The sequence below is a fragment of the Lepidochelys kempii genome, chromosome 8 (genome assembly GCF_965140285.1).
Source record: "Lepidochelys kempii isolate rLepKem1 chromosome 8, rLepKem1.hap1, whole genome shotgun sequence".
NCBI lineage: Eukaryota > Metazoa > Chordata > Testudines > Cheloniidae > Lepidochelys > Lepidochelys kempii.
In genome coordinates, this window is record NC_136387.1 from 102253228 (window position 1) to 102277515 (window position 24288).

General features: G+C 48.0%; 1 protein-coding gene across 1 annotated transcript in view; it reads left to right on the plus strand.

Annotated features, from left to right (window-relative positions):
* MOB3C (MOB kinase activator 3C) overlaps nt 1-24288 on the plus strand; it is a 49915-nt gene that overhangs the window by 19672 nt on the left and 5955 nt on the right. Inside the window, exon 3 of the mRNA XM_073357814.2 lies at nt 12555-12757. Coding sequence (XP_073213915.1) covers nt 12555-12757 — 203 coding nt within the window. The remainder of the gene's footprint in view (nt 1-12554; nt 12758-24288) is intronic.

The following is a 24288-nucleotide window of genomic DNA, read 5'->3' on the forward strand; positions in this document are numbered from 1 at the left end:
TGAACTCAACAATAGAACAAGTTTGGGTGAGAGTGACAAGGCAGGGGCATTGGAGCCAGTCGAAGGAATGAAAGCACATAAACAAAAGAAGATGCTCAATGTGGTCTGCAAAGAACCAGACCTTGTAGGGCAGCCTGAGGGATACACTGGGAATGGATCAAGGTGATGTGAAGGGAAGACGTGGGGCAGGGGAAATCTGCAGAATTCAGAGATGTTAAAAGTCAGGAGGGACAATTATGATCGTCTACCCTGGCCTCCTCTATCACACAGGCCATAAAATCTGAAAAAATGCCTGCATCAAGTCCATCACTTCTGTTGGAGCGTATCAGGGCCAGGGGGTTGGCAGTCTGGCTTCGGGGTTAGCATTAGATGCTGGCTGAGGGTCCAGGAGCCGATTACCAGAAATCAGGCCTGGTTGGAACACCAGGAGATCAGAACTGAGAGACGAACCAGAGGGCAGGGATCATGAGTCAGTTACCAAGACTCCAGACACCAGGAGGTCTGATCAGAAGGCAAGACCAGGCGAACACCAGACCAGTGGTCCATGGCAGAGTGAAGCCCTATGGTACAGATGACTACCTATTTCCTCCTCTGGCTTAAATAGGGGCTGCAGCCCGCTCAGGAGCTTGCCCAATCAGAGCAGAGGGGTGGGGCTTGTGCCCTTGGGCTTCATGGGCCCCAGTCCCAGCTGCTATCTCAGCTGCCAGTGGAGGGCTGGAGTGTGATGAAATCCGGGTCCATGTTGGGAGTTGAGACCCCTGGGGCCTGACAGAGCTATAGCAGAGCTTCCAGAAAGAAATCCAGTTTTGATTTAAAGAATTCAAGTGAGGGAGAACCCCTCACAGCCCAAGGTGGGTGGTTACAATGGTTAATTCCCCTCACTCTTGAACATTTGCACCTGATTCCTAGTCTGAATTCATCTAGCATCAGCTCTCCACCAGTGGGTCTGGTTACAGGTGTTTTTTTTTCTGCTGTGTTAATGAGCTGTCTATTATCAGACTCCCGCTCCCTGTGGAAGTACCTCCATTCTCCCCACCCCTCCATACCAGCCGCTGTGTGTACATAACCATGGTCTCCAGTCCCTTTCCCAGCAGAGGTGCTGCGTGAACCCTTATTACCCTCTTTCCTCCACTGAGAGGGGCTGTTTGTGTCTACCTTCCTCCCTCTCTCCATAGCAGGGGTTCGCTATGCCCCATTCTGCAATACCAGGGTCCCCCATTCTCCACTCACCTTCCCTGAACTGGGTGCACTTCCCCCTCCTTCCCCCCTTCTTCTTGCTTCTTAACACATAGAGTGAATAGTTTGCAAATGACCCCCAGGCTGTAAAACGTTCCTGTGATTCAGGACAAGGAAGATGTAGAGCAGCGTCTGTTTGAGGGTAAATCACGTGCAGACAGAAGGGCAAAACTCATCCCATGAATCGCTGGCTACAGAGAATTAAGTCCCGCTCCAGAAATTCCTCTCTGGACTCCGCCCCAGGGCTGCCGAACAGTGGAGTCCCACGGATATCTGACATGTCGTACGATTCCCATGGCAGCGTAATAGTCGGGGCCCTGTCCTTCTGTATTCTACTCACTCAGGCAACACTCTGACCTGAATCTGATACTGCCTGCAGGAGGTGGGTGTTGGTGTCTCATTCTCTCTCATGTGGGTCTCACATGCTTCCCCCGTCGCGTGATGTTGCCATGTGCAATGGAACTCCCCAAGGGCAAGCAATCTCTTCTGCTCTCTGGCAAGGGCTGACTGACCGCTGACAAACCAACCTTTGCTGAGAAATGCCAAGTGTTGCCTGAACTCCCTTATGTTATTTGCAGTTCTCCTCGGCCGTCTGAGTCATCCAAAAATCACAAACGTAGAGGGGGGGCACAGTTCAGCAGGGCTAGTCGGCCAGCTGTATTGACAGGCAGGGAAAGAGACTTGCTACTCCACAAACCAACGCGCTTTGTGCAGCTGGGGGTGGAAAATCGCTCCTCCTGGCTCTGGGAAATCAGATGGAAATTAACGCGGATGGTTGGCTCACGGTATCATTGACTCCTTTGGTTTTTAGGGCTGGGTACTCAGCTGATGTACATCTGCAGAGCTGCTTTGGCTTCCGCGGAGGATATACCCTAGTGCAGGATCTGGCCGTTAATGTTTGTTAGCACTGTAGCAGATAGGACGGGTCGTTGGGGAGCTCGGACTCTGAGTCTCTGTTGCAGCCCCAGAGTTTCAAAGGGCCAGATTTTGATACCCTTAGGCCCTCACTTTGAACCGTCCCACTGGCTCCCATGAAGGAACGGGTCTGTTCAGCATCAGTGAGGGTAGCCGAACCTGGCCCTGGATTTGCGGGTGCAATTACATTGGGTTAGATGGTCGCAGCCCTCCCTTGGCCAGGCAGGGAACTAAGGTCTTTTCCCCTTCCCCACCCCAGCTCGGCCCTGCTGAGACTCCAGCCTTGAGAGTGGGGAGCAGGAGTTATGTATCTCATACAGCTCCCTGTGAGTGACTGGGATGGCGGGCATGGATTGTGAAGGGCCCAAGCTCCACCGCTTGCCCTTCGTCCCTGGCCAGCTTAACTGCCGGGGTGCATGGCGGGGGGATGAGCTGCTCCATTAAAAGGGAGGAAGTAACTTACTCCCTCTCCAAGGGGGAGCAGGGGAGGAATTGTGACTTGGACTCCCAACTCCTTCTCTGCTCTGCATCGCCGCGCTGCCCCGTGCTCGGGACAGGATGGTACAGGTCCAGCCCAGCCCGCTGAGCGCCCAGGGAAAGCTCCCATCGGGCCAAGCTTCCCAACCATGAGCAAGATCTTGATGAGGGGGACAAGGGACACCTAGCCGTGGGTTGCCCAGCAGCTGTGCCCTGGGCCAGCACTTCCACCTAAAGTGAATGCAGAATGGTTGGTGCCACCATCCTGGGGGAGGCAGGTGACCTCTGTAATTAGGGATGCAGGTACCACACTGATTGGAGTCCCGGGGCAGCGGGGGAGGGAACACAGGGAGAGCCCAGACTCCAGGGGCTATTCTGATTGGGTGGGGTGAATGTGTAGACTGAATCAGGGAAACAGCCTTCCCCCCACTCCCCTCACCAGGTCAGCGGAGCAGATCCACAGATGCTATTTCCCCTGGCCGCTTGGAGAGGGGAGGAACGGAAAATCCACATAAGCAGGGGGCAAAGCCAGGGGGACCCACTGCTGTTGGTGGCTGAGATCCACTTGGGCAGGAGCCTCACAGCCCTTCTGCTGCCGGGGTACCCTCAGGGGCTGCAGAAGTACAGGCAGGGTTTGCCCCTCAGCAGCAATGTCAAAGGAGTGAGGCTGCTATGGGGCGGTGATTGGGCATGTGACCGTTCCCTTCTCTTCAGCGAGGAGGCCTTGCGCATCTGGTAGCTGGGAAGGACTTTACCGCCCCCCTCCCCCGCCCCCCGCTCAGCTCCTATCTTATCCCAGTGGGGGAGCTTTTCTGTGGGCCTGAAGGGAATGCTGAGCACGGCTGGGGTGTTGCTAGACACGGCAGCCCGTTATGCTGAGGCCTGACTGAGCTGCTGTGCCCACTCATGGGATGGCTTCCTTTCCCAGATATGGTTGCTGTCACACAGTGCTACGGGACACGCACACACAGGAATTATTATAATTTGCATTGTGGTAGCACCTATGGACCAGCTCATGGACCAGGATCTAAGTGTGCTAGGAGCTGTACAAACTGAACAAAAAGAGAACCCCCAAAGAGTTTATAATCCAAGAGTAAGACAAGAGGCAGCAGATGGACAGGAACAATGAGACAGCATGGGCCGGGGTAGCCACATGCCACCTTGTTGAGGTGTTTGTAGGCCCCACGGAATTATTTCATGTAGAAGCTTGGGCGTAGGATTACTAAGGACAGTGGTGGTATGAGTCAACAATGGAAGATAAGGGTAAAGGCTAAAGACTTAGCTTCACACACCCACATTGTTCTGATTTACTATGCCAATGTTGTTAAAGCACTACAACTACCCTAATGTGGATGCGGTTATACCAGTATAAAGATCCTCATGCTGGGATGGCTTATTCTTTTATGGGAAGAGGAATAAGCTATAATGGTAGAAGGACTTTTATATTGGTCTAACTGCAACCATATGAGGGATTGGACTGATAAAACTATGTCCACAGAAAATCAGACCCTTAACCGACATAGTGACTCCAGTACAAAACCTGCGTAGATCAGGTCTACAGATTGTAAAAGAGCGCTGAGCACCCTTTTAAATTCTGTCCGTGAAATTAGCAGGCTTTGTTCATAGTTAAGCAACTATGTGAAGTGCTTTCTTTCTAAACACAATCTGGGCCTTCCATGCCCTTTCCCAAAGAACACAATTAACAAAACAAAACAAAACAATCTGATACTTTCCCAATAATAAAGGGGGGAAACATTTGGACGCAGCATGATGCGATTGTAAAACCAGCCAGCTGAGAAAACAAGGAGGGGTTTTTTTGTCTTTTCCCATCTCCTTCCGAAATTAACACCATGCATAATTTGCAGCTGCTGTCCTGCCATTAATTTTAAGTGGCGTTTTAAAAAAAAGTTTTTAAAATGGTGTTTAAAGAGGAAGGGGCCATTCTGTTAACAATAAGCTGCCAAAATGGGATTGAATAATAATAATTAATAATTCATTGTATTAATACTGCTGACTTGAATTATTCCTTTCTACAGTTTCATGGGACTGATTAATAATGAAAGAATGCAATTAGCTGGCACTAGTGTACGTAGGCAGACTCCTGGCAGGGAGGATACAAAGACTGCTTAGAATTGTGTTTCCATAATTGTGTATACTTTTGGATTTCTCTCATTTTAATGTCTTTCTACCCATTGTCTCACATGGTTTCCGTGTTTTGAAGCAATCAGTGCAGTGTGTGGAAAACATGTCTCCTTGAGCATTTAAAGCACAACCCTAGGTAGGTTTCAAGTAAAACGTCCCAGTAAAGTTAAAATTAAGGTGCTAAACCATTGTACGGCTGCAAGTCACCCCTAAGACCAGGGTCCTGGCCAAATATCAATTAAGGTAATTAAATTTTGAGTACTTGTATCCTTCCGAGGGTTTCAGATGGATACGGTTCTCTTCACTCGATGGCCTCACTTGTTGTTGTTGTTCCTGAGTGCTGTTAAGCAGTTGCTATGTGTCACCTCAGATGTGGCTGCATTTCTGTAGAGGGGAAAATGATTCTTCTCGGTGTAGATTGTCCAATCAGGTTTTGAAGTTTGGGAAGTGTTTTGGAATCAAAGTCACTATGTATGAGGGCTTGTCCTCCAAAGCGAATTAAACTCAACTGAATTAAGGCCACCTTAATTCTGTGTCAGTGTCCACGCAGGGATTTATTGTGGTTTAACAAATCCCTTTTAAAAGTTCATTTGGATTCATTTTCCTGGGTAGACTAGCCCTGAGTTGCTCACTCTAGTCAAAACAATCCTATAATGTAGGATTATGGCAGCACCATCATGTATCATGTGATAGGGAAACCTTTCATATGGTTTTGTTCTATATTAGGACTTTGGTTAACACAGTGATAAAAGCAGCAGGCCTGGATTTTAGAATTAGGCACTGTCTTTGTGGCTGGAATTATAATAATGGATTATTATTATTTACATTAGCACCTAGAGGTCACAACCAAGATTGGGGCCTCACTGGGCTAGAGCAGAGGGGGCCCATTACCGCTCTGCTCCATAACGTGATGCCTCTCCAATAAGTAACCCTGTTCCACATCGATAACCAACCTCATTTCCCCCCAGTGTCCTCGGTCGTGATTTAAAGCTGAGCATCTGGAAGTGCAGGGTCGGTGCTGCTGGGAATCTCTGGAAGTCAGGTTAGCTCTTTTTCAGAAGGGTCTGATTGGGGCTGGGGAAGGAGTTTAATTTCTCAGCGATGGCTAATGAGCCATCAGTGAGGCAATTTTATCGATGCAGCAAAGATCAGCTGAAGGGAAAGCATGTTAAGAATCACGCAAGCCTGCCTGACACCAGATCCGTTACAGCTGAATGGCCCTGTGTGCCTCTGGCTCGAGAAATCTTCCCCTTGTCTTCTACCAGGAAGGCTCCTCTTTCTTCTAATGAGGCTGGAGAGAGAGGGAGGCTCGTTTAGCTCCGGATGTCCCTGCCCCCGTGGCAAACGATGCTCCATCATTCTAGGGAGCAGCTCGGTTAAGAGCCAAGATGGGATGGCTTGAGGAGCAGAAGGGCGAGTTATTTATGCCACTCCATAAGGGACAGATGAGATGTGGAACATGCCTGGTGTGGGTGTTTTGTTCTCGCAGGGGTGCGGTGGCTGCCAGGGCGATGGCTCGGTACCCGAAAGAACATCCATTGAATTTAGATTCAGGGCAAGGGGAAGTTCAGTTTCCCTAGCTCCTTGCTGATGTGAGAAAAGAGGCAAGGCTGGTACCCGTTGCTTTGGAACTTGCCACTTTCCGATGCTGAACTGCGGGTAGGAGCAGCAGGATGGTAAGAAGCCTTCAGGGCTTTGAAAATTCACAGCAGCACATAGATAGAGGGGGGTGGAAGTTTATCAGATTTCCACCCCACTTCCTGCCCAGAGGAAGGCTTTTTAATCATCTTTCAGGCCACCATGCTGAGTGGATCCTGTGTACCACAAACAGACAGCTTGCCTCTTCCTTTTTAAATACTTTGGCACGGTCTGGGTTAAGACTTGCTTCTGAGCATGATGGGGATATACATTCTCCTGTATCTGCTGCAATTGCCCGGTAGAAGCTAAGATTCTAGAATGACATATCCATGCTTCAGGTCGTTTCCTGGCCATCTCAGGGGTCAGGAAGGAATTACTACTTCCCATGCACAGGGGTGTTGTGCTTATTTTCCCGTTTCATCCGAAGCAGGGTGGCAGCAGGAATCTGGACTCGATGGGCTGGGATAATAAATTTCGTATTATTATGATGAGCCCTTTCCCTAGGACGGGGCATAGTTCTTCAGTTCTTATAAAAGGCTGATGTGGCAGCTTATGCAGCCATGTGATGGGATGTAGGGGTGGATGAGAAGGGACAACGTACTGACATGTCAGAGGAGAGCATGACGTGGAGAATTCACGTTCAGTTACAGTTGAACATCAAGCACGTGCTCGGGGTGACTTTGCCAAATCCAGTTTGTCCGATCTGCCTGATGTCACCGTGTCTGATCGCTTGGAAACCTTTCTGCCTTATTCACCCACAGCTGCCTGTTAACATCCCCTGCACACTCCAAATCAAAGGCAATACCAACTCCAGTGCCACATGGGCATATGTGGGCTTGTGTGTGTGTTCATGGGGAATCATAACACTGTGGCACCATGTGGCAGAAGTGGGGACTAGCCTATCAGTCTTGGGCCGTGGTAACTGGAGCTGATGAGTTCGGTGCATGGGAGTTCATGCAAACATTTTTTTCCCTGGTTTTTGTCTCGTTGGGAGTTCATCCCTCCAGAGGGCTGGGCATTGAGCTCCACAGAACTAGCACAGACCTAGGCATCAGCGGAAGAACATTCTTGCAGAAGGTGATGGCAGAGCAATATAAATTCTTGGACCTGTGATTGTTGATCTTTTAACGAGAAGGTTGGGAGTGTGCACATAGGAGGTGACTCTGGCTGGGAAGACATCGTCTCTGCGTTCTCAGTAGTGGACTTCTCCATCTCCTGGTCTGAACAGGGAACTTCCATTCCCTACCCATTACTGGTTTGGTGTCACAAAACACTTGAGACTCTGCCCTCTCTAAATTGCCCCTTGCCCAAAGAGAATTCTTCAGTGACGTCCCTGGGTGGCACCTCCCTTGCCCCAGTGCATTGGCTATTCTCATGAAGAAGAGGGTGTGGCCAGAGTGTCTTTACACCACAGTGGTCCCCAGCTGCTGAAATGTCCCCTCAGAGCTGTTGGCAGCTAGATGTAAGTTAGAGCAGCCCTGAGGCTGCTCTAAGGCACTCAGAAGTCTGGACTGGTTCCTGGCCAGCCCTGGAACCCAGAGTGGTGTAAAGCTACCTTTCCCACTCCCCTTGGTCCCGCCCTAAGTGTAAACTCAGCCAGAGCAAAGAATCTAGTCCTCTGACAATACTAGCTCTGGGAAACAGACTTTATTTCCCACTCCAGCCCCCTGACCTGGTTTTACCATGTGATCTGATTTTATAAGCACCGCCCCAGGGGTTGTTTACAGCATACACTAAAACTGGCAAGTTGGATCAAGTTTCTTCCTTGCTTTTTGTTTTGGTCGGAAAAGGGATCAGGGAAGCAGGATGCGTAAGCAACACTAGGTCACAAACACAGAGCTGCGGCATTCGCTGCTTCCTTCACAACAGCCCCTTGCTGAGTCCCTGGTAGTGTTATGAACAGCATCTCAGAAGCCCCTCTGGAGAGCAGAGCGGTTTCCCAGTGGCAATGCTGAAAACACACACTCATTAAAAGTCACTGACTGTGATGGATCCTCTTTATTAAGGGGAGTGTTGCTGGCTGATGCTTCATCATTTTCCAGCCTCATCTTACTCTGCTGGGGCCGTGATGTTCTGCCTTCCTTCTCTATGCAGTAACAGCAGCTCCATCTCCAGGTGAGCTGCTGATCTCAAATATTTAGGGCTTTTACTCGATCCAATCAAGAGCTTGATCCAAAGCCTGCTGAAGTCAGTGGAAGACTCCAGCAGCCTGCAGTGGGCTTTGGATCAGGCCCAAAGAGAGCCCCAGTTAACCTAGACCCTCCAGGCTGCGGGGAAACTGAACAAGCTGCTTGCTTGCTTTGCTATTATAGAGGGCAAAATTGCTCATCCCATGGAATCACCTCACAGCCTTGTCCCCCAGCAGACCTCGGGGTTTGGTTTGGTTTCCTTAGAGGCAGCATTTCATATATCTCAGCTACATTATTAGCGCCTCAGTCTCCAGGCAAAATCGGGGCCTCACTGTGCTAGGGACTGTACAAACACATAGTGAGGGACAGTCCCTGCCCCAAAGATCTTACACGCTCAGTAAGGCAGGATTCTTAGCCCCGTTTTACAGCTGGGGGAATGGAAAGATGAAGGGACCTGCTGCTGTTTACACACAGTCTGTGACCGAGCCAGGAACAGAACCCAAAGCTCTGGAGTTCCCATCCGGGACCTTAACCACAGGCCAGTCCTATTATCCTCTACAGTCAATTTAACCCTTTACTGTCCACACGATAGGTTCGTTTTCTCAGTTAGGTATTCATGGTTCACCCACCTTCCATGAAAGCAATAAAAGACTTGATGCAAAATCCTAACCGCACCTTTTCTTATTGATAATCGGCTGTGGAAATCCTGTCTCATAGCAAAAGGGTAAAAAACAAACAACAAACCAGAGGGCTGAGTGTGTTTTAGTTGAAGAAAACAGAGCAGAATTTAGCCTGGTATCTGTGAAAATCAGGTGTAATTCCATTAAACCCAGCGGAGTCTCTCCCACATAAGTGAAAGCAGAATCTGGTCGTTGGATCTATAAATAACATGAAATCTATGCAGCTTTTTAAATCAATGTATGCGAAGGGGAACCCCTGATGTGTTGTGCTTTGTCATCATGTTTCCGATAGTTTTCAGAGCTTAGGGGTAACTATGTTTTTGGAAACAGGCTGTAGTCTGTGTCTCTCCTCTTAAGTACATCTCAGATTTAGCCCAGTGGTGGCATTGGCCCACTTGTCAGGTGGGAACAAGGCTGAGATCAGCCAACCTGCTTTACCACCACCTGGTAAACATTTAGCAACTACCAAGCTAGGCTGGATTTGACCCGGAATCCTGTAGGTGAAATTCACTAGGTCCCCTGAGCCTCTGAGAGGAGGTTGAGTTGTGGGTCAGAGAGAAAGTGTAGATCTGGATTTACAAAACACTTCCTCTAATCTTCAGATGGAGCCAAATTTTTCAGCTGGCCCCTATTTAACACTGCCTAGTCCCATTTCCTCTATCTAGCACTCTTTGGCTGCGAAAGCCGGTCAAAACGAAACCCAGACCAAATCCCCTTGAACTCTGCATCCAGGTCCAAACTTCATGGCTTGGGCCTACCGTGGTCATTGGACTCACCGAGATCCAGCCCTGACACTTTTCCCATGGTTAAATAGTAGTGCTTTATGCACTAATACACAGAGCGCGGCTGGACTGTGGTGAACATGGCTGTAATTAACACATGCTCGCTCATCTTTATCGGCGCACCAGGGGTTCATCGGAAAATCATCGGAAGAAGCCGCATTGTGCAGATGCAACTCCTCTGAGATGTCTTTAAATGCTAATCTGTGCGTCATTAGGCTGGGCAGCTTCAGTGATTAAACAGCCTCTTGCTACGTTTCCAGGGAGGCATGACTTCAAAGGGGGGGGACCCAGCATAGCCCACTTGAAAGTATGGTGCAGAAAACCAATGCATGGCTGCTGACGCTTCCTCAGCTAGTCTTTGAAAGTGGTGTCTAATAGTGAACGGAGGTGAAAGAGCACCGTTAATGGGGCTCTGATGCATATATCTTATAAAGCCTGGTTAGACAGATCAATGTTTGGTATGGAGCTTGTTTTCAGACATGGCTAAATATACATAATAAGGAGAGGGGGCTGTGGCTGGAACTGGAATGGTTTTAGTTGTACCGCCCATCTGCAAACCTGCCACCCTGAGATTTCCATTCTGCGAAGCAGCTGCTGCTCCAGATCCTCTTCTCCGTGTTCCCATGTAACTTCCATTGAAACTGGCAAAGGCCTGGCAAAATCTGACAGACTAAACGTAGCACCAGAATCCAGGACCTTCTGTGGCATAAACCCACGACGGCCACTGACTTGCTGGCTCGGCTCGGACAAGTTTAGATGAATCTTCTCTGAGCTTGAGTCTAGCTGTGTCTCTGCAGGCTTGTATGGTGGGGGAAGTGGGATCCTTTCTCCCAGCCCACTGTGCATGGGCAGCCAGACTCCTGGAGTTAGCACCCGATCCGGGCAAGGTGCATTTGGGAGGAATAGCTGGATAGGGCACTTGCCGGTGTTCGCAGGTGTTATATCTCCATCAAGGAAACATAAGAACAGTGTCTGTATGCCCGTGGAGGCATTATTATTTGTATTCCCCTGGCACCTAGAGGCCCCAGCTGAGATCAGGGCCCCATTGTGCTGCACGGACATCTATGCTGCAGCTGGGAGCGTGCTGCTCAGCGCAGGTAGACAGACATGCACGAGCTCGGCTCAAGCTAGCATGCTAAAAAGAGCCACGTAGCCAGGGTAGCGTGGGTGGTGGCTTGAGCTAATCACCTGAGTACAAACCTGCCTGGAACCTCTGCGTGCGTATTTGGGTGGCTAGCCTGAACCACTCCTGTGCTACCCCGGACTACGCTGTAATTTGGTTATGCTAGCTTGAGCAGTGCTAGCATGTGTCTGTGTACCCGCGCTGCGAAGCGTGCTCCCGGCTGCAGGGGAGACACAGCCCCTGACCGAAAGAGCTAATAATGTAAATAGTCAAAAGACAGGCGTGTTTTCAATTTTTGGTGATAAGGTGGCCGTGCAACAAAATATTGTCATTTTAAAGCGTTCAACCAGCTTTAATAATGCATGCCCGTGTCACAGGAATTTGGGAGGGTTCATTAGCTAATGTCTATTAAGAGCTTTGATGGTTGTTATTGTTACTGATAATTATTTGTAGCACCTGTGGGGTCCGATCAGGGCTCAAGGTTCCATTGTGCTAGATATCGTGCACCCCTTCTGTGAAAAGACAGCCACCGGGCTAAAGAAATTACAGGCTAAGCCCCCGATCCTGCAAACACTTAAGCGCATGCTTAACTTTATGCCCAATGGGTAGAGCTGGCGGAATTTTTTTAACTGAAAAGTTTTCCCACTGGAAAACGTGGCTTTGCCAAGATTGGAATTTTCTGCCGGAAAGGTGTTGTTTGGATGAAATTTCCCCAGTTGGGAGAATCAAAACAAAAACCTGCATTTTGAATGGCCGCCGCTTCAAAACTAAACCAAAACATTTCACGTTGACATTTGGTAAAATTTTTGTTTGCGTCTGAAATGTGGTAATTTCCCATGTTGATCTTTCCAATTAAAAACACTTTTTTGGTCTTTTTTCACATAGCAACATTTTTGGCTTCTTTGACATTTAATTCTCAATGAGAATGGACAGTCATTTCAAAACTTCCCAGAAAAGAAATATTCTGTTTCTTGAACAGTTCTGAACTGTGATCCAGATCCAAAACCCACTGCAGCTCTTTCCAGTGACTTTAGTGGAGATACTCACAGTGCATAAAACTAGACCCTGTTCTTGTAAAGAGAAAAGGAGTACTCGTGAGCTTATGCTCAGATAAATTTGTTAGTCTCTAAAGTGCCACAAGTACTCCTTTTCTCTTTGCGAATACAGACTAACACGGCTGCTACTCTGAAACCTGTTCTTGTAAAGACTCACAAACGTGCTTAATGGTAAGATGAGAGACAACAGTTGGACACTACAAGCAGATGGGAGAAGTGCCAGGAAACAGTAAAATGATGATCGTCAGTGTAATAAATAGTGAGGTGGAATCCTCCATATTGTTACAGTGATGATGTACCAAGCCTTTTAAATGTTACTTGTTTGGAAATTGTCAAATGCTTAAACGCTGAAAATGGCTTTTGCTTCTGCCTTGCAGGAGTCCCCTTCCCCAAGAATTTCCAGCAGGTGTGTACCAAGATCCTCACCCGCCTTTTCCGAGTCTTCGTCCATGTCTACATCCATCACTTCGATAGTATCATCAGCATGGGTGCCGAGGCCCATGTCAACACCTGCTACAAGCACTTTTACTACTTCAGCAGAGAGTTCAGCCTCATTGACCACCGGGAGCTGGAGCCTTTGGTAAGAAGTTGCCTACTTCACGTGGGGGTGAAATTCACCTCTCTGCAGAGAGAGAACACAAGACCTGTTCCCCACCAAAGTCCTCGTCCTCATCTTAATGGCCCTTCGCCATTGAACCCTGCCCTTCGTTCCCATTCTGTTATTTTCACATTGACGTACTGTCAGCAGTATCTGCCTTGATCACCCTCTTCTCCACTCTTTCCCACGAGCACCTCCATGCTTTCTCCCTTATGCTTAGGAAGAACTCCCCATCAAAATTCACAAAACCACCACCTGATCTTCTTTTTAAGTCATTCCTTAAACTCTGCCTCTGCCACAGCACCCAGAAATACCTCGTGGTATCGGTTGGGCTGGTGACCACGTGGCCACTGAGACCACCCTGGCTCCTAATATGTGCAAACACACCTCTCTGTACTGTTGCCTTGCCCTCGCCCACGCTTGCATGTCTTTATTCACCTGTTGTCTATATCTAAGCTTGTGAGCCCTCCTGGGACAGGGTCTCTGATTGTACTATGCCTCATTTAACAGGGCCCTGATCCCTGGCTGGGGTCCTTACGTGCTATCACAATAATAATTTAGGTCAGCCCGCCTGGTTGGATTCCAGCCATGGTGACGGAAAGATGAGTGCAAAGCACTTATGAAGAAAAAAATCAAATGTGCAGCTACAAAATGGGGAATAAATGGTTAGGTAGTAGTATTGTCAGAAAGGATCTGGGGGTTACAGTGGATCAGAAATTGAATATGAATCAACAGTGTGATGAAGTTGCAAAAAATGGCTGATGTGTATCATTCTGATGTGGTCCTGCTTTGAGCAGGGGGTTGGACTAGATGACCTCCTGAGGTCCTTTCCATCCCTGACATTCTATGATTCTAGGGTATGTTAGTGGGCGTGTTGCATGTATGGCACTGAAGGTAATTGTCCTGCTCTACTCAACACTGGTGAGACCTCAGCTGCAGGACTGTGTCCAATTCTGGGCGCCACACTCTAGGAAAGATGTGGACGACTTGGAGAGAGTCCACAGGAGAGCAACCGAAATCATCAGCGGGTTAGAAAACCTGAGGTCTATGAGGAAAGGTTAGAAAACCTGGGCATGTTGCTTCTTGTGGAAAGAAGACTGATGGGGGACCTGATGAAAGTCTTCAGATATGTTAAGAGCCGATATAAGGAGGTCAATTGTTTTCTATGTCCACTGAAGGTAGGACAAGAAGTAATGGGCTTAATCTGCAGCAAGAAAGATTTAGGTTGGATATTAGGAAAAATCTTTCTAATTCTAAGGGGAGGTAAGCTGTGGAACAGGCTTCCAAGGGAGATGGTGGAATCCCCATCACTGGAGATTTTTAAGTACACCTGTCAGGGATGGTCTAGCTTTCTTTGGTCCTGCCATAGTGCAGGGCACCAGACTTGATGACCTCTTGGAGTCCCTTCCAGCCTGACGCGTCTATGATTTTGTGGCTGCAGAGAATTGTGATGACATGAAGGGTCATTTGAATGGAGAGGGCTTTACATGAGCACAGAGTTCCTCCTTCGCAGATCTGATTGCAGGGTCTATATCCATGCCTTTAACTCCACTGTCCTCCCCCATTGCCCGGCTGCGAGAGACATTATTTCCTGACCCGATCAGGGTTCCTCCTCCCTTTGAGCACTGTACACTCTGTGTAGTGCCACATGGCTGACACAGGGGAGTTACGGAAAATCTAGAAGTTTTGGGGTCTGCTGGAAGTTTGGGAAGAAACCTATCCAGGTGCCTAATTAATTATCCTGCCTCATCACTTTGATTCTGACTCAGGTTATGATAGCTCAGCTGGCCAAAGAGCACTCAGGTTCATATGACGTACCTATCAATAGTTTAAGATGAACTAATTCTGATCTAATGGCCTGGAGCCCTGGCAAGTAGCACCTCATCCTGATTAGCTCCTCTTCCTAATGATGCTAATCATGATAAACTTGTTCGGTATTAATGAGCTGCGGCTCAATAACTATTCCGTCCCATTGTGGTTCTTGCTGGATTGATTCCCAGCTACTCAAAAACGTGAGTGTCACATGGTTGGAATGGGAGGTTGAAGATGCTAAAAGGTTTTCAAAGCAGATAGCTTATTTGCCAGAAGGGGTGACTGATGGGTTCCACTGAGGCCACGAGGAACTGAGCTGCTTGGTGCGATGATGCCAGTGGTCATCTGAAGGGCAACAGGCCGCATTCATCCTTGGTGTAACTTCATCTTCCTTGGCTCTTGGTGCATCTCTAAATTGGCGTCTAACAGACCCAACCATTCGTGATAGCTTGCGTGCTCAGCAGATGGCTTGCTCTGTGGGTGACCACCTGGGGGCTAAGGGAATGGCTAAGTCTTAGGTCAAATACTCTGACTCAGTGATTCAAACCCCAGCAAGGTAACTTCTTCTGAGTCGGAGAAAGTAAGTCCTGGGGTCGTGGGGTGCATAGACCCCAGGCTGCCATGACCACGAAGGGGTTAACAGGTAGACCAGCTCTCTCAGCTAAGCACAGACTCCTTCAGCAGAAGAGCAGCCGCAAGTCGAACTTCCAGAGAAAGAGAATCAGAAACTGTGAGTCTGGAAGAGGGTTACAGGAGCGGTGGACCAGGAAGCACCAAGGGATTGCGAGGAGCCAGTCCCTGCTGCTTAATGAAGGGTCCCTTGGATCCCAGAGGAGTGAGCAGGCCTTGCTGGGGTCTCCTACCATCTACTAGCAAAAGGATCTGGAGACAAGGAGTCTGGAGTCTATGGGGGCTGCGATTATTGCTTCTTTGCTAGGGTTCACTGCCCCTCAAGGGGAGAGGCTATAGACGACTCAGCTGGACTCCTAAGAGGAAGCCACCCTGCACAGGGCCAAACGACTGATGGTAGAGGGAGAGAAACTGAGGCAGTTGCCATGGCATCACGCACAGCTGCGAGAGGGCGCTGACTGCGAAAGGCACCCAGGACTCCTGTACAATTCGTTCACTTTCAGAAGTGATGGAAAATCAAGGTCCCATCTGCTTTGTGCAGTCCATAAATAGCTCAGGGCACTTCTCCTGTGAGCAGGGGGATTTGCTCTGAGTTCCTTCTCCAAAACTGCCCTCCCCTTGACCATGTGCTGGCTGGCCGCCGCTCTAGTCTGCCCCAGAGATGGCTGAATTTTGCCAGAGTGGTGTGGAGAAGGCCAAATCACTCAGTAAGATCTAGCTAGTAGTTTTTGTAAAGTGCTTTTCTCTGCTATACATGTGAAAAATATGGCTTATTAGTGCAGCCAAGACTCCAACCGGATCCCATGGGCTGGAGGTAGTAGCTGAGTGCCCCTCCCCCCAAAAAAACAGCCCCCGTCTGGCTGAGACAGCAGGAGCTGTGCTAAGCTTGTCTTATCTGGGAGCTGCTCTTTTCCGCCTCTGGCCCCAAACACTATTAAAGACCAGGAAGCTGAAGAGGATGAGAGGGAAAAGAATGTTGCTATAATAAACCACTTCCCCCTCCCTAATGCGCTTTCCTTTAAGACACAATAAGTGGAAGTTTCAGTGCTAACATCCTTGCACCCTTTCAATAAGTCCCGGGTCTTTGTTTATTTGATAGGGGTTTTTTTGCTGGCTGTGTCTCGGTGTGAATTGTAAGAATGAGAAAATAATATTTTGCACCTAAATCGCCCCTTTCAGCAAAGAAACTTAATGCACTTTAGCAAGATGAATGAACTTATCTTGCTTTTCAGAAGGGGTAAACTGAGGCAGAGGTAGACTAAGTGACTTGCTTGAGGTTAAACTGCAAGTCAGTGGCAGGGCCTGGAACAGAACTTTCAGGGTCTCACTCTACCCACTAGTCTACAATGCCCCTGCTCCACACAGGAGACCATTAGTCGTCTGGTCTGATTCCTATAACAGAGGGCAGATTCTTACCCCTAGCCATGGTGATATGGATTTTTTTCATGTGCCTTTTCATGAAATTCGTATCTAGATATTTGTTGTTGCTCATTTGGAATATACACCTATGACAACTTCCTCCAAAGCAATGGGCCGATTTGTGCCTTGACTTGTGCCTTTTGTTTCAGGTCATGGACTCAGTCAGCCCTTTTCATTGGCGAATTGGGGAATGTAAGATATGCAGAGAGCAGCTGCATCAGAGAGCTTCTATCTCTCCTCCTGCTCTCTCAGCCAAACTCCCTTTCTGTCATAGAATATCAGGGTTGGAAGGGACCTCAGGAGGTCATCTAGTCCAACCCCCTGCTCAAAGCAGGGCCAATCCCCAATTTTTGCCCCAGATCCCTAAATGGCCCTCTCAGGGATTGAACTCACAACCCTGGGTTTAGCAAGCCAATGCTCAAACCACTGAGCTATACTGCCCTCTCCTTAGCCACCTGTTCCTCTTAGCGGGTGGAAGCATGGTGTAGTGGCTATAACAGAGCCTGGGAGTCTGGAGAAGTGGCGCTTTATTCTTGGCTCTGCTGCTCACTCGCTTGTGTGACTCACACAACCTCCCCAGAGTTCACTTTCTGTAGCTAGGAAGCGGGGAGGATCTATCTAGTTCTAGTGCTTATCTCATCCCCCCACTTGTCATAGTATCTGAGTGCCTGGCGGTCCTTAAGGTGGTTGTTGTCACCGCACTCCTGTGAGTCAGGGCAGTGTTATCCCCATTGCACAGAAGGGGAACTGAGGCCCAGTCACCCAGGCACTCTGGAGGAGCAGGGAATTGAACCTGGAGCTCTGAAGTTGCAGGTGAGCATCCTCACCACCGGAGCATCCTTCTCTGCAGTAGTGCAGTGAATTGGCATGTAACACGCACCAATACCCTCCAGTGGATGAAATCAGAATGACTCAGCTGACCTATATGGCAGATCACTCCTGTACTTTGACAGAGTAGGAGGGTGTAAGTTCTGTTCCTGCTGTTGAAGTTTTGAATGGCCCCAGCGTGCTACATAACGACAAACTGTGGCATTCACCGTTGACCAGGGATTGGTTTCAATGCTTCCCTACCTCCATAGAGTGCAGTGAAAGCCCCAAATACTCGAGAAGTGCCAAGTATTATCTTATTGCTGGCCAGCAGGACCCTTGGCTAAGCATTGCTGCAGTGATCTGTAGGACACATTAACTAAGCCCAGCCACCAGAGAGGATTTGGCTAATTCTGAGAGGCAGGGGAGCCTAACATAGAGCTTCTCCAACTTTTCCCTAGTGTGAACCAACTTGTCATAGAGTATGTCTCCGGGGCACCTCCTTCCCTGCTCTGGGCTCTGCCTCCCACCCTGCTCACAATCCTATAATGTCCCTGGGCAAGGGCCTGTCTCTGTTATAGTCGTAGATCCCAAGGCCAGAAGGGACCATTGTGATTTTCTCATCTGGCCCCCTATAAAACACAGGCCAGAGACCTTCCCCAAACTAATACATGTTAGTTTATACCATGCCTAGCACAACAGGAGAGAAAGGATGATCCAGTGATTAGGGACAAGCTTAGGTTTTGGGAAATCTGGGTTTCCACCACCCTGTGTGGCCTTTGGCAAGTCACCTAGCCTCTCTGTGCCTCTGTACAATGGAGAAAACAGCACTGCCCTACCTCCCGGGGGTTCCGTGAGGATAAATGGGGTAAAGACTGTGACGTACTTCGAGATCCATGGTTGAAAAGCACTATATAAGATCTAGGCATTCGTATTATACTGGGGCCTGGACCTGTAGATGCTACTGTAAGGCAAATAAAACCTGTCAGTCTAAGGTAATCTGCTCCCCATCACTGCAGCATCTGAGTGCTTCATAAACCTGTCGGCACCACACCACTGTGCGGGAGGAAGTGTTGTTATCTCATCATACAGAGGAGGGAAGGCAGGGCCTTGGGGCGGAATGTGGGCAAGGCCACGGCCTGGGTTAGGGGTGGCTTAGCCTCCCCTGGCCTTCGATACCTGCCGCCCATGGCTGAGTGATATTTGGAAAGTGCCGAGCACCATTTAGCTGCCTTGTTATGGGATGTAGCAGCTGGAAATGAGAGGGAGGAGCCAGCACCGTGGGATGAGCCACTGGCAAATGTCCCGCAGGCAACAGATCGGGAACCTCTGCTTTAGAAAAATGATCACTGGCGTTCGGGAAGAAGGAGCTTGTGATTTCTAATCCTGACTCACTGCTTGGCCTTGGGGAAAATGAGTCTAATAACTTCTCTACCTCCTGGGGCATAGTCCCAAAATCTGGCCCCATCAAACTCTGTGGTTTTGAGAAGGAGCCGGATTCATCCCTGTATGCTTACACAGTGCTAAGCAATATTAATTGGTTACGTCTCTTGGCCCAAGACCGGCTCAAGAAATGTGGGTCTTCAGAAACATTTGTTTTCCTGGGGCAAGTGAAGTCGGGTCGTAGGGATGGGAAATGACATTGGCCAACCTCTGGATTATTAATTAGCAAGGCACTGCTGTGGGGATATTCTGAGTGTAATGGATGTCTTTTGGCACCAAGATGTGTTACACTGTGCATGAGGGGGAAGGGGGCGGCGATCACAATAGGGATGGAATTACAAGTAGTGACACAAAGCTGAAGTGAAAATGCAGCTCAGAGGGCAGAGGAAAGCGCGGGACCAAATACAGGAAGATTGGGCAATTTAGGACAAGAGAATGAACGGAGAGGCTGTTGATGTATGGATGAAAAGTCATGTAAACTATTCAGAGAGAGGCTGGTCTTAATCAAACCTCCAATTTTGCAAGTGGAATTTTGCAGATGCAAATAATTGCAGATGTAGTTGACGCAACTTAATGTCAAACCACTTAATTGGTCCAACTAACTGGGTATTTTGACACCAAAGTGACTTAAACTGTGGGGCAAAATTGTGTCAGCGGTCATTTGCACTTGCTGTTTTCTGGTAGAGACATGGATGCCACCAGAGGAGATGCCACCATTGTGTAGGAAGGATCGGGTGGTTTCTAGGGTAGTAGATCATGACTGCGGTATTGTGGGCACTTGGGAACTGGACTGCATCTTACAGGCTCGTTTCATGTAAGTTAACAAACAGCCTCTCAAGTGATAATGACAGGTTTCAGAGTAGCAGCCGTGTTAGTCTGTATCTGCAAAAAGAAAAGGAGGACTTGTGGCACCTTAGAGACGAACAAATTTATTAGAGCATAAGCTTTTGTGAGCTACAGCTCACTTCATCGGATTCATGCAGTGGAAAATACAGTGGGGAGATTTATATACACAGAGAACATGAAACAATGGGTGTTACCATACACACTGTAAGGAGAGTGATCAGGGAAGGTGAGCTATTACCAGCAGGAGAGCGGGGGCGGGGGACCTTCTGTATGATAATCAAGGTGGGCCATTTCCAGCAGTTGACAAGACCGTCTGAGGAACAGTGGGGGGTTGGGGGCGATAAACATGGGGAATTCCAATTCAGCAGTCTGTCGTTAACTATTTCCCCATGTTTATGGGGCTAAGTCATTATGTTACTCTGAAACCTGTCATTATGCAAGGTAGCCTGTGTCCTCTTGTTTTTTCCTACCCCGCCCCCCCAGATGTTCTGGTTTAACTTGGGTTTAAACTTGGAGAGTGGTCAGTTTGGATGAGCTATTACCAGCAGGAGAGTGAGTTTGTGTGTGTATGGGGGTGGGGGGGATGTGAGAAAACCTGGATTTGTGCAGGAAATAGCCCAACTTGATTATCATGCACATTGTGTAAAGAGTTGTCACTTTGGATGGGCTATCACCAGCAGGAGAGTGAATTTGTGTGGGGGGGGTGGAGGGTGAGAAAACCTGGATTTGTGCTGGAAATGGCCCACCTGATGATCACTTTAGATAAGCTATTACCAGCAGGACAGTGGGGTGGGAGGAGGTATTGTTTCATATTCTCTGTGTATATATAAAGTCTGCTGCAGTTTTCACGGTATGCATTCGATGAAGTGAGCTGTAGCTCACGAAAGCTCATGCTCAAATAAATTGGTTAGTCTCTAAGGTGCCACAAGTACTCCTTTTCTTTTTGCGAATACAGACTAACACGGCTGTTACTCTGAAACCTGTCATTATGCAAGGCACTGCATTTAGCCGTATGGAGTGGAAATCTATCAACTGCATGAAAAAACTTGTACAGAGGTGGAGGGTGAGAAAACCTGGATTTGTGCTGGAAATCACTTTAGATAAGCTATTACCAGCAGGACAGTGGGGTGGGAATAGGTATTGTTTCATATTCTCTGTGTATATATAAAGCCTGCTGCAGTTTCCACGATATGCATCTGAAGAAGTGAGCTGTAGCTCACGAAAGCTTATGCTCTAATAAATTGGTTAGTCTCTAAGGTGCCACAAGTCCTCCTTTTCTTTTTGCGAATACAGACTAACACGGCTGTTACTCTGAAATCTGAAATCTATGTATATAAATCTCCCCACTGTATTTTCCACTGAATGCATCCGATGAAGTGAGCTGTAGCTCACAAAAGCTTATGCTCAAATAAATTTGTTAGTCTCTAAGGTGCCACAAGTCCTCCTTTTCATTTTTCAAGTGATAATGACTTTAACTTACTGCTGACCTGGGCGGGATTCATCCTGGTGACCAATGGAAGAAAGGTTTGTATGTCAAGGGTATGATCAGAAGAATTTGTGAAAACCTTTTTGTTTAACTGTTGTTATGGGAAGGTTGTTTTTGTTTTTTTGCAAATAGTCAAAGTTTAAGCAAACTTTTTGAAAAAAAAAAATCTATAACATCTCCTTTTTAAAGAAAGCCCAAGAAGACATGAGGAAAGTCGGATTGATTGAGACTTGGGCAGGTCAGTCCTGGCAACATGCTGAATGATCCCTTGCCATTTCATCCTTTCTGAGCGTCGTGTATAGGAATTGGGGGGTACCCCTTTAAACAGTTTGGGAGCTGCCTCCTTGTCTCCTCTTGCAGAAGCCCCCAGATCCTAACATAGCAATTATATATAAAATCTGTAGCTAGGTCTTTGTAAATAAGAAACCCAGTTCTTTGGAACCCCACTCTGTCTCTTTTTCTTGCATTATTCTTGTGTTGAGAGCTGAGATACGACACCGAGCTTACCATCAGGCTTATTGTTTACAGCTAATGCCGTGAAATCACTAGCACAAAACCTGGAGCAAATTGGTCACTAGCATCACCCACCTGTGTTGTTTCCTTGGCTTCTGTCTGTTGCCATTGTGGTTCTTTAGTATTTTCCTCTCTCGGTCTTGCTAAGAAAACGGAGTGAGTGTTTATTGCTGAGAAGTAACAAATTAGTGGCTTGTCTCAAGCTTGTTTCTTAGCTTTAAAAGTGTGTGGGGATGTGTGTGGGGGGTGGGGGGAAGGATAGAACAATTTAGAGATCTGGGAGGCAAAAGTTGAAAACCCCAAAGCCCTTGTGGATGATAAAAAAATTGGATTTGTTTCTAAAGGCTAAGAATATCTGGCATCCCCCATGACGTGGCTCCCATGGGCAAACTGGAGACAACAGGCATAACGGGCAGTGTGGACTTGTAGGCAGAGCAATGGATGGAGAACCTAGGTGTCTGAATACATTCCTGGCTCTGTTGCTGGGTAACCTCTGGAAAGTCTCGTCACCATCTAAGAATTGCGAAACCTGTTCCATCCCAGAGCACCCTCAAAGAGCAGATTGATGCAGAGAGGCATGCATGTAACTTGAGCTCAGGAGGTGTGGGCTATTTAGTTGTGGGGAGGGTCCTAGTAGAAAGGGGGTCCGGTTTCTAGATACTTTCTTCCTGAAGCTAAGTGAAAAGACATTGACTGACTGTATCCAGCCGTTCTGTAAACGAGACTTCTGACTTCACTGGGGTTGCACTGGCCTACACTAGGCCTTAACTTTGCCCACGTAGCCCCCCACAGCTGTAATTTGCATCTGGCCTACCACTTGTGAGGCTTCGTACTCTGCAAACCAGTCTTGGAAGGGAGCCCCCATCCTTGAAGGGCTACACAGGCCTTCTGGACACTCCGCATGGCCCATACAAGAGGGCTAGAGGCCATGGCCATCACATCGTAGTTGCTCTGTACCAGCTAGTTCTGTAGTGTCACCTTCCTGCCACCCATACCCATCCAGCTCGCTGCAGACAACCATAGAGTGCTCCTTAGATCTCTAGTAGTCCACGGAGCATAGTCAGAGAGCCACTGACTTCAACTCCAAGAATCCAAGGTGGGCAATTCCCCTGTTGCCCTTTCTCCCTTCAGAGCCCCAGAGTCCTCCTGCTGACAAACTTTCCCAGTGCAGACAGGGTCTTCAGTCTCCAGGGAGATCTTTGGGGCAGTATCTCTTGGGGACAGCATGAGCAGAATGCATTATGATTCTGTACCGAAAACAAGGCATCAAACCCGAGGCTGTATTTATGGCCGGACTGTGTTCTGTTGAAATGGGAAGTTGGGATTTTCTACCCCCCTCCTCCTGCACCGTTTGTGTGGAAAATGGACAATGTTAATCACCTCGCTGATTTCTGATATGTTTCTGCATATCAACTCCATCCTCTCCGCTGATAGTTTTTCTGCTACATTTAAAAAAAAAAAAAAAAAGCACTGGGAAAAAAAGACTGAAATTAGATTTTACAGCTCAAGCCTTTATGGATTCTAGCTTCTTATGACCTCCTTGGCAACATCACCAAGGCAACTCTTAAAGGGGCACCGAGAAGCTCTCCTCTTTTGCTCCCCATGTCTTGCTTCAGCGCTATCCTTCTTTCATTCCTGAAACTTTCAGGGTATCTTAAGTTAGATTCAGTTGATTCAGGACCCTGCACTTATCCTTATTGAACCTCATCAGATTTCTTTTGGCCCAATCCTCCAATTTGTCTAGGTCCCTCTGTCCCATCTGGTGTGTCTTCCCTTTCTGCGAGGAGATCGCACCTTCTCCCACACGTGTGATCTTTTAAACATTTTTATTTCTTTAAACAACTCCCCCGGGGTGGGGGGTGGGGTGTATTTCCAAGCTCTCCGCAGGATGCCCATTCAGCCTACCATGGAAATAGCTATTTAATTATAAATAGCTAGATTAGCCAGCTGCCTCCCCACTCCACCATGTGTTTGCTAGTCATGGTACTTTTTATTTTTTCTTAAAGCCCCAGCTCCTGGAATCATGTGATTATGTGAGGTTTCAGAGTAGCAGCCGTGTTAGTCTGTATCCGCAAAAAGAACAGGAGGACTTGTGGCACCTTAGAGACGAACACATTTATTTGGGCATAAGCTTAGGTTTCTAGCCCTCACGGTTGTGAAGAAAAAAATGAAAACATAACTTCTAAAGGCTCAAAAGGCAAATAAAAACCCCAGTATTATTTTTTAAGAATCTCATGACTTGTAAGACAATCTCATCATTTGGCGGGGGGGGGGAGGAGAAGGGGTGGGCTGACTCATGACTTTTGTACCACAGGGGTTGGCCACACTGAGGCACTGCAGCACAGATGGTACATAAATCATACACTGATCTTCCTGCCGTAATATTTAGCAGCACGGAGTGACACTGTCCCTGTGGAATTGAGTGAGTTTCAAAAAGTAGCCTCGGGTTCCACACTTGCCCCTCAGTCCCTCTCTCAGTCCTTGTGTTTTTTACAATCACACTTTTTCCTTTTTAATGTATTTTCCCTCCCCTCTTGTTGTATGATAGCCAATTTCT